The sequence below is a fragment of the Alnus glutinosa genome, chromosome 10 (genome assembly GCF_958979055.1).
Source record: "Alnus glutinosa chromosome 10, dhAlnGlut1.1, whole genome shotgun sequence".
NCBI lineage: Eukaryota > Viridiplantae > Streptophyta > Magnoliopsida > Fagales > Betulaceae > Alnus > Alnus glutinosa.
This window is the reverse complement of record NC_084895.1, coordinates 19,485,699-19,496,515: the sequence shown is the minus strand read 5'-3', so window position 1 is coordinate 19,496,515 and position 10,817 is coordinate 19,485,699. Positions and strand designations below refer to the sequence as shown.

At 39.5% G+C, this 10,817-nt stretch overlaps 1 protein-coding gene across 1 annotated transcript; it reads right to left on the bottom strand.

The window, feature by feature from the left end:
- Window positions 1-1,205: 1,205 nt before the first annotated feature.
- Window positions 1,206-10,254, bottom strand: LOC133879136 (uncharacterized). The gene is given in 12 exon segments (XM_062317680.1): window positions 1,206-2,173; window positions 2,753-2,970; window positions 5,031-5,192; window positions 5,596-5,650; window positions 5,833-6,175; window positions 6,217-6,393; window positions 6,514-6,742; window positions 6,793-6,943; window positions 7,175-7,239; window positions 7,745-9,631; window positions 9,633-9,836; window positions 9,962-10,254. Coding segments are annotated over 12 exon segments (4,542 nt in total). The 5' UTR covers window positions 10,045-10,254.
- Window positions 10,255-10,817: the final 563 nt, after the last annotated feature.

Below are 10,817 nucleotides of genomic sequence, written 5' to 3'. Positions count from 1 at the left end.
TGCAAGGATTTGCGTTGCAATCATTTTGTTGTGATCAAGTGGAATAAATTTATTATTTTTTTTAAGCGAATGCATTTATTGTTTTTGTTAGATCATGACATACACATTTTGGATGACTGCTAAAACTTGTGAACTATACATAAATTACAAGCAGTAGGGGTGTACAAACGGGATAATTATTAATCGTTAATAACCGTTAACCGTAACCACCCTAGGCCATTATGTGGTTAGTGGTTATAGGGGTAGGTAGAAGCGGTTAATAAGTGCTAATCGCCTACCCTTATATAATTAAAGATAATCATATAACAAAACGGCGTCGTTTTGGTATTTAATGGTGCATGAACAAAAACTTAGGTCCTGAACTCTTAGTTAAAAAGCAAGGGGGAGGAAGTAGAGAGAGGTTGATAACAAATAGTTCACAACAAATTTAAGGAAAACTTTACTTACCACCCTTAATCTTTTATCACTTTTACAATCATTCTCATAAATTTTAGAAAGTGTTAATTTAGTATATCCATCTTTCAATCTTTTTCAATTTCATCAATCCGTTAGAATTTTTCATTAAATCCTAACGGAGGGGTATCAAAATTCATAAAATACCCATTTTTTTTTTTTTAGAGAAAAAGAAAAAAAAATTTCAAGGATTTAGGTGTTGGTAAGGATTTAATGAAATTTGTAAAAATCCTCGTGCCTGAATTTTTGAAATATATATATTAACAGGATTTAACGAAAAATCCTAACAGATGGGTGAAATTGAAAAAATTCAAAGATGGATACATTAAATTGACACTTTTTAAAGTTTAAGAGTATAATTGCAAAAGTGATGAAAGATCAAAAGTAATAAGTGAAGTTTGCTAATGAATCCCATGTCGATTTTAAAAGAGAACAGAAAGCAAAAGATGGAAAACAAAGCCGTTAACAAACATACGTTACTATCATTAGTGTAACTTAAAAAATACAATATAATATATGTTATCAACTATATATGTAATTTGATCATAAACATGTAAATTTTATATGTTGTACTTTATGGGAGAAATTTAATTAACCAGTCCTAGCTATTTTAGTACTGATTTTAAAAAGCAGAACTCAAAAAAAGATTTTGAGACCAAGAAACAAACATCAAATTAATTGCATGTTATTCCATACTTCCATAAATCTGAGAAACTTCAAGATTAAACCAAGAAAATGTATGCAAGATATGATTACAGGCTACGGATGAGTATGCCCTCAAACGTAATGCCTGGTCCAAAAGCTAAGGCAAGCCCCCATTCTTCCCTTCCTCTCGTCAACTCTTCTCTCATGTAGTCCATGACATAGAATATGGTATTACTGCTCACATTCCCATAATCCATCAATGCCCTTCTGCTACACTCTAGCTTGTCACTTGTTAATTTCAGGGTGTTCTCAAGCCTATTGAGAATTGCTGGTCCACCAGGATGAACAGCCCAAAACAAATCATTGAACTCTTTCAAATCACCCTTCGCCATCAGCTTCTTGCAGAACTCCTCAATGTTGTCCTCTATCTTTTGTGGAAGGTCTCTTCCAAGCTTGAAGTTTATGCCCTCTTCGGAGATCTTCCCGTCGATCACATTATGTGTCCCTGGCAAGAATTGTTGGACAGCATAGTTTAGCTCCATGAAAGGAGACGACTCTTGATCGGTTAATGGATTGCTTCCAATAATCACAGCAGCAGCTCCATCGCCAAAAAGTGCAGCCCCTACAAGATCATAAGGGCGCTCCTTGTTAGGAGGGCGGAAACCGAGTATAGTTGTCTCCGAAGTAGTCAACAGAATCCGGCTTCCCGGATTGTTTTCAGCGATATCCTTGGCAACCCTAAGGCCGGTGACGCCGCCGTAGCAGCCGAGGAAATATAGCATTACACGGCCAACGTCGTTCCTCAGGCCGAGCTGACTGGCTAGGTGAAGATCGCCGCCGGGTAAGCGGATTTCGCTTGAAGAAACGTAGACAATGTGGGTGATGTCTTGGGCTGGCCTTCCCCATTCCTTGATGCAGGCAAGACTCGCTTCCATGGCCATCTCTAGGACTGCTGGGTGTGCAATTTCCAGCCTTTGTTTGATCGTTGATGAACCCTCAGTTGCCAGTTCAGGGTATTTGTCCAGTATCTCCTTGGACATTACTGTGTATCTTGTCTTCACAGTCGTAGTTTTACCTATCAAAATTAACAGAAAGAAGTAAAGAGAAATGCATGGTGAGTCTAGGGGCATATATCATAAGGGGTTCGTTAGAATCATTTTTGAGTAGAATAAATGACTTCCAATAGCAGCTGACAAAAGAAATGTTGGTGGTGTTTGATAACCATTTTTAAGAGGTTTTTTTTTGTGTTTTAGTTGAAAAAAGTGTTTTGACTTGACATGATGAAAGGAGTTTTGAGTTTTTATTGTAAGGAAAGTTGTTTGTTAATTTTTTTTTTGATGAATAAGTTGTTTGTTTGTTAAATTTTGGTAGGACAATTTTTTTTATACAAATTCTATACAAAATTAATGGATTCGTATTTGTGAGTCTGGTCCATTTAATTTAATGGGTTATATTAGAATTGACTTATATAATTTTATACACATATGCCTCGATATAACTCGAATCCGAACGATAACACGAATTCCCACCCTTACAATTGGAAAGACATCAAAAGTAAGTTACGTAGGACAGTTTAGAAAGCAGCAAATGACGATCTCAACAAGCTAGCTAGAAGCATGAACTATATATATATTGAAGTAATAATTTTGCTTACACAGGCGCTCCAACTTCTCTTTGATGGAGGAGTCCACACATTTGGTGTCACGAATGTAGCCCTCCACCAAGCACTCCTGAGGAATGAGTTGGCTAGGGAAGGCCTTGCCCAAAGCAAGGATTGTTGCCTTCCCTGGAGAAGGAAGGCGTCTGGTTTGTGAAGGATATTTGTCAGGATCGCCATTGCCGTTGATCCTTGACATGTTTAGGCCGGAGGTACTGTAGGAAGAAGATGAAACTTGGGTTTGGTTGATATATAGAGTACTAGAGAGTATAATAATGGGGAGCTTGGTTTGTTCTTGGAGAGAAGTTGGTGCCGAGAATGAATGGCATGAAAAGAGTGGAAATTATTTGTTTATCAGGTTTTGGCTTATTTTTTGGTTCTGGGGGCAGGAAGTGTGAGACTATACTTAATAAGGCAACGATCTTTTCCTTTACTTTCGGTTGAGCACTCACCATTCACCAAAAAATAAAAAATAAAAATAAAAAAAGAAAAAGATAAAAAGAGGAGAAGTACGAAAAACAAAAAGAGATATTGACACAATTGATAGTTTATAAGGACATCGACAATGGGACAGTAGTTTAATAGGGTATGTGTATTTTTTTCTAAAAGAAAAAGCCAACTCAATAAATCTAATAGCATTATGTAAAATAAAAACATACAAGTTTCAAATTTAATTTTATAATAAGTCACAAGTCATAAATATAATAAGTCACAAGTCATTAAAAATAAAAATAAAAATAAAAAAATTCATGTTTAAAATTAAAAAGATTTGACATAAGAGTAGGCATGTCATATGAGGGGGTAAAAAATACATTTGACAGGGCCACGGCATAAAACGTAGTGTTTTTATAGGATTTTTATAAAATTTTAGAGTTTTTGAAATCCCCAAGGATAAATGTAGGTCCACCCCTGGGCTTAAGTCATAATAGCTAATTAAAAGTTGCTTTATCTCTTTTAACTAATGGCTTTAAAAATACATCTTACATCTAATTATTTATTCTTTTCCCATACCATCTATATATATATTTATATATATTTTCGTCGGTCATTTTTATAACAGTCATATTTTTCATATGATCGCATTATGTTATGTTAATCTTCATTGGAATGTTCACTTTACCACACTAGAAGTTTCATTTCATCAATTTTAATATATACAAGTCAAACTTCATGCACTTTATAACTTGCTCATACCTTAATGGTTGGTCACTTGTGAAAATCATAAACATTTACTCAAGTACAGGATAATAGGATATACTTGTTCATTAAACATATACACTTTTTAATTTCATTTCATTGTGTTTCTCGGAGGGTATAGTATGAGTTCAACATCAACTCTATATCAGTAACTTCTCGCCCGCCACCCACATTGCTACGTTTTACACTTAACAAAGAACAAAATTTGGCAGAGGCAGCACACATTGGGTGTTGATAAGATAAATTTAACAGGCAAAAATACAACAAACAGATATCACAAACAAATGGAGACTAAAAAAAAGCATTTTTCCCATTGAATTCTGTCAATCTGATTCTATACTACAACAAACAGATATCACAAACAAACGGAGACTAAAAAAGGCATTTTTCCCTTTGAATTCCGTCAATCTGATTCTTCACTTTGAAAAACCTTTCCCTGCAACTACACATAACAGATTGAACAACAGTTTCTCCTTGAAAATCCTTTAGGCCTGCTACTTATGTACTGCAACAAGTTCAACAGAAATGATATTGTACATTTTTCAAAATAATTGACCACAACCATGTCCACTTGAAAGATAACAACTCAAGATGAACCGGTTAAAACAAATGCATACCCAACTGCGATAGAACATCCATACTAAAAGAGCCTTTTCGTTCAAACTATTAGAAATCAAATCAATCTGAAGAATGTACAATAGTGCAAAGTAACACTCCCAGGACTGAGTAAACCATGGTAACAAAGCCAAAATAATTCTTCAAAGCTTTCAATTCCACATCGACTTTCTGGAAGAAATACCCACCAACACTGCGTGCCTCTTTATTACATCAACCTACCAATAAAAAGGTATAGTTTCAAATTGAGATGCATACAAATTACACAATCATATCCATCACAAAATGCTAAGATGTTAAAATCTTGTCTCCTGGAGATTTGGTAACTACCAAACTGTCCGAAATGAATACATAGAAAACTAAATAAAGTCATGTGGTGGTCAATGGTAGTACTGTCACGGGCCGAATTTTTCGCTCGGCAGCAAGCACAGCTCCAGCCCCGTGATGGCCTTAGGCAAAGCACCAAGCAGTCCTAAGCAGCCCCAACACCTTCCCAAGCCACTGTCCAGCAAGCTTTAGGAGGTTCTTTTGCACCAACCCGAGGTTAGGGAAATCACCAAACACCTCAGAGCACAACACAACACAGTACGCAGCATCTAGTTTTACGGGAGCAACACCTCCCAACCTTTACAATTCACTCAACGAATATACAAAGGACCGACTAGGGTCCTTGCGCACAATGGAGCCCTTAGTCCTATACAACTCAGCCACCAAGGCTATTACAAGAGATACATGAATGACCCAAGCCACCAAGGCTTTACAAGGAAACCCTTCCCCAAACAGTCACTCACCTAGCTCTCACTGTGGCTGGCCCTCTTCCAGCACACATTTGTCTCCAGCAGCACCACGGCCCAGCTTTGGTCTCGGCCACCTTCGACACTTTGGTTTCCAGCACCCTTTAGCCTCCTGCACCTTGGAATGCTAGTCACCCCTGCCGCACACCTTCGGTTTCCAGCAGCCTTGAAGTCCTCTTGACTTGCCCTCAGCTACTCATAACTCTCCAGCATACATGCAGCACATGGACTCACTCAATCAGCACCTCACTAACTCTCACAGCATGGAGCACACTCAGTGAAGTCGGTCCTGAGTATATGCCATCCAGCAATGAAGCCCCAAGCTACTAATTTAAAGCCCCAGCAGGTCTTCATGCTCCTGGCAGTGGGCTGCCACTTGGCCCACGCCCACTGCCCTCAATCAAGGCAGCATGGCATGCTGTCTCTACCCAGCATGCCCTGCAACCAGCCAGCCATGTGTCGCGGGCTTACCAGCCCATTTGAATCCGCCCATCCATGCCTCTCCTGCACAGCAGCATCTCAGCATCCCATAATACTCGGGCCACGTGTATGAAGCATCCTTGGTCCATTTCAATTCAACCAACAGCATGTCTGGCGCACTGCCACAAGGCAGCACCCATGCAGGCCCTCCTGCAAGCGCACAGCCACCCACACAAGGCAACAGCAGCTTCTCCAATGCCCAGCCATCATACTGCCACGTGCTTAGCTCATGCAGGCATGATGCAGCACCCCTTTTGTCCACTGCAACACGCCATCCCCTGCAGCCAGCTTGGGCAGCGCCCATGACAGCATCACTGCTGCACACAGCAACCACCTGGCACTCCCTAGCACATGCAGCAGCCTGGCCTCACTGACATTCGCCCTGCAGCACTCTTCCTTGGTGTAGGCAGCCTGGGCAGCGCCCCTGACGGTTCCACTGCCCCACTCAATCCTTCTGCAGGCCCAGCACATGCAGAAGCCTTCTAGTGCAATCATTGCACTCATGCCCAGCACCATCACTTGGGCAGGACAGTGCCACCACGTGGCCACTTCCTGCAGGCATTCCACAGCATACTCAGAGACATTCTAGGTGCCATTTGGCCCCTCTCAGCAGCATCTAGCAATAGCATCAAGTCAGCAAGCAACTAAGGGCCTGGGCCACGCCCAGCCCACTCTCAAGCTCTCGTCAACATGTCCTGCGCCCCACAGCAGCTCTTGGGCCTCATTAGCACTGGCCATGCTCCAGCATGGTCCAACCACGAACTCCCTTCCGTATCCTAAGCCTTTTCCAAGCAACAGCACCGAATCATCTTCCTTGCACCCATGGCATGCCTTCCTCATGCCATGGCTCAGCGGACAGCAAGGGTGCAAGGCACCCGCCCCTGCTGCCGCGCCACAGCCACTGTCAAGGTCGTGACAAGTACCCACCAAGACCAATCAAGAAGTTAAAACCTAAATTCTGCTTCACAAGCTTTTTGCAACTGCAAGAACAGCTTCTCTTGAAGAGAAGCAGGAGCAATATCTTCTTCCAAACTCCTCAGCCCATCACCAACACTTCCTGCATTTCCCAGACTTTTTGCTTCTGAGTTTTTCCCATCAACATCTGCATCTCAGACCAATGGTATAGACGTCTAGTATACAACATTGTCCAGAGAAACAATTCTAAACAGTACTTCTCTGCATATAAATGAAGGTGTAAGTGGTAGATGGAAAATACAGAGATATCTATAGAGTTGGTTTCTCATTTCCTTTTTTTTTTTTTTTTTTTTTTTTTTTTCCATGGCTTTATTCAATGCAAAAAATACCAAAGCTTTTCTGGCTCCCATATTCCTACCTGGTTTCTTCTTCATATCTGGCCTGGAATTATCAGGTCTCTCTCTCTCTCTCTCTGCCTTTACACTGCATGCATTGCATTGTCTAGTCTTTTGATGTTGAGCTCTGTCTTGGTTTGAAAATTGAGGATCCATTTTTTTTTTGGGATAAGCGGTAATAGTAGAGGTCATGAGCAAATAAATTACTCACAGGAACTTAAAGTTCAGTCAGGCGTCTATCCACCAAATGAATTCAAATCGTTGGGAAGTTACCCAAAATGGGTCGCATGCTCAAACATTGAGCTTGAGTTCTCTCTACAGTCTCACTATCAACAATGGGCTAATCAAAGAGTCCTGATGTTAGAAGATGACATTCCATGCAGTATATCCTCCCCTATTCTTGTGCCCTTCTAGGGTTTTAACCTGTGAAATAGATTAAATAATTGTATCCTTCAGACACACCAATTGTTATACTTGCTGTATGAATTCATTCCCAATCCAGAGAGTTTAATAATAATTATAACCAGCACTAATCTTTCGTGGAAAAGGGAACAAAGAGCTAAACTTTGGAGCTGATCTATCCAAATGTTCACTGTCCTGGCATCCTCTTAGACACAAACCCAGCTTCATCTGATCTTCCCCCAGCGTCTAGGGCAGTTTTCAAATCATATTGGCAGGTCAACTGTTGATGTACTCCTTTCTCTGCCAATTCATAGTACAAACCAAATGCTTCTGAAAGTTTCTTCATTTTACAGAGGCCCACTATAACTGTGTTGCAAATTTTGATGTCAATATTTTGATTCTTATCCAAGCTAAATAGCAACATTTCACGTGCCTCTAACAGCTTTCTTCTCTGGCAAAGGAAACCAACCAATTCTTCCATCTTAACTATGTACCCATTTTCAAAAATCAAGCCAACAATCCGAGATGCTTTATCTCGCAGTCCACTACCAAAAAGTAACCTTATACAATTTGTTGACAGACTAATATTTTGTCTAATTTTTCTCTCTAACATCAACATTATAAAACTGGCAGATTCATGGGCACAACCCTTTTCAAGAAGTTCTGCAAGTACAGAATGGAAAGTAGACGTTTTCGGGAGATGAGAGCTTTTCAGCATCTTCTCTAGAGTCTGCTGAGCAAGAAGAGGCTTTCCCTTCTTCAGGAAACCACCAATCAAGGATTCATAGATCTCAAAATCAGGCACAAAATCTCTTCTTAACATCCAGACCAAGAGTTCATATCCAGCTTCATATGTACCTTCCCTACAGTGCCCCATGATCAAAGTTTTGTATGATGGCGGGTCTTGCGTTCCCCTTTTCATTAGCTGCCTAAATACTCCCTCAGCTTTATTAGTTTTCCCACTTGCACACAAATACTCAAACATAGGGTTATATGCAGCAACAAGAGGCTTACACCCAACATCCCTAAACAGGATTTCCTTCTCTGATAGCTCATCAAACAACTTCTCTGCTCTAGCATAATCCCCAATCTGACACAAGCTACGTATTAAAACACTATATGTAGCTGAATCTGGTTGGACATGAAACTCCGAAATCTTCCTATACACATTCAATGCTTCATCCAAGTTTCCGGCACTGCAATGCGCCTGGATTATTGTGTTGAATGTACAAGTATCAGGAGTAAATCCTCCAACTTCCATCATTCCCTCCAAAATCTCTTTTATCTTATCCAGCTTCGATGCCTCACAAAGCCCCTTAATTAGAGTATTATAGGTAATTACATTCGGTTTCAGCCCTCGGCTAGCCATCTCTTCGAGAACAACCAAAGCTTCATCAATCTCTTGTTTCATACAGTACCCTCTAATCAAAGTTGTATAAGTAACAACATTAGGATTCAAATCCATGCGTTTTTTCCCCATACCCTTCACCACATTATGCGCAATCCTAGCCTTCCCAACCCTACACAACCCATCAACAAGCGTATTATACGATACAACATCCGGATCACAATTAAAACGTGACATTTCCTTAAAAAACCAAAACCCTTCATCAACCATTGAGTTCTTACAAAACCCTCTAATCAAAATATTAAACGTATATGTATCCGGGGTAACACCATATGTACTAAGCATTTCATCATACACACTCTTTGCCATATTAGTTCGACCCCGTTTAAGCAAAATCGACAAATGACTGTTGAATGTAACAACAGAAGGTGAAACACCAAGCGACTTCATCGTCGTAAAAAGCTTTATAGACTCTTGGAACAACCCGGCTCGACCGTAGCTCCTAATCAAGCTATTAAAGAACCGGTCCACGAGCTTAACAGCTCCATTAGACCTCTTTTCGATCGAAAACAGCAAATTTCGTGCTGCATTGAGATTTCTATTTCGACCCAAGATTTCTAGCATCATGAAATACGACTGGTCAGTGTGAGAGAAACCCATTTTCTGCACCCAGTTGAAGAACTGAAAGGCTTTGGATGGGGCTGTGATAAGGCGGAGGGTCTGGAACACTGGTTTTGGACAGTGAGGGCGAGAGTGAAGAGAGAGAGGACTCAAGGTCATCCGACCAGGGCTTGGAGTTGATGAGCCGACCCATGGCTCGAGCCCTTCTGGTTTTGGTGGGTGGTTTGGGTTCAACACTGTGGCCCTGGTCCAGCTCTTCGTCGTCTTCGTCATCGTTCTCACTGTGGGTAGAGGTCTGTAGAGAAGAATAATACCTGGGTTTTGAAAATTAGTTTAAAAGAAAAGACAAAGAAGTGTAAATTAGTGTACAACGTGTTTGGTTAGTGAGAAAATGTAGGAATGAAAAAGAAAAGAAAAGAAAAAGATTAAGAAGGGGTACCTGGAAGTTGATTCATGAGGCTTGAAGAATTGCTTTCTAAAGAGTGTATATAATCGACTGTGGGAATTGGGAACGGCGGCCATGAAACGAATTTTGCTTAGTTTTACAGTTTATAGAAGCCCTTTCAATTCTTCAGCAAGTTCAGTCAATTTCCTTACAATTTCCCAACACAACCGAGATTCTGCCACGTGTCCACTAAACACCAGATGATGCCACCTGTCTTTCATGGCCAAAAATGTTAAAGAAGCTAACGAAAGTGGCGAAAAGGCTGACATAACATTAATAAAAGTTGAGAAAATAGACAAAAATAAAAAATAAAAAATTACAAAATGATTGATTACAAATCCACGACAAACTTAAAATACAAAAATTAATTTTTAAACAATGATGGACTGATTTAAATCGCTCGTTGATTTAAGAATTTATTAAGCATTTTTACCATTTATTTTATGCGATACTCTTTATGTTTCTTTAGAAATTCTCAATTGAATGTGTTTTCTTCTTAATTCCGGCACCAACAGCATCCATGCTACTTTAACTAAATATTATATTTTATTGATGAAACTAATTTTTGAACTCTTTATATTAAAAATTTATTTTAATTGAGAGGAAAGAATAAAAGGTATGAAAGAAAAAGAATATTAAAAAATCTTTAACTTTCACTTTTAAACTCTTTATATTTAGAGATCATCAATTGACAAAAGTTAAATTTAACATTGAGTAGAAATGGCTAAATCCTAATACATTGTTCATCAATTCGAAAGACTTTTGTGTTGTACTTCAAATTACTAGGCTTGGGACTAAAAATGAAAATTTTGAAAAGAAAGAAGAGTCATGTCTAATAAATTGTTTTGTT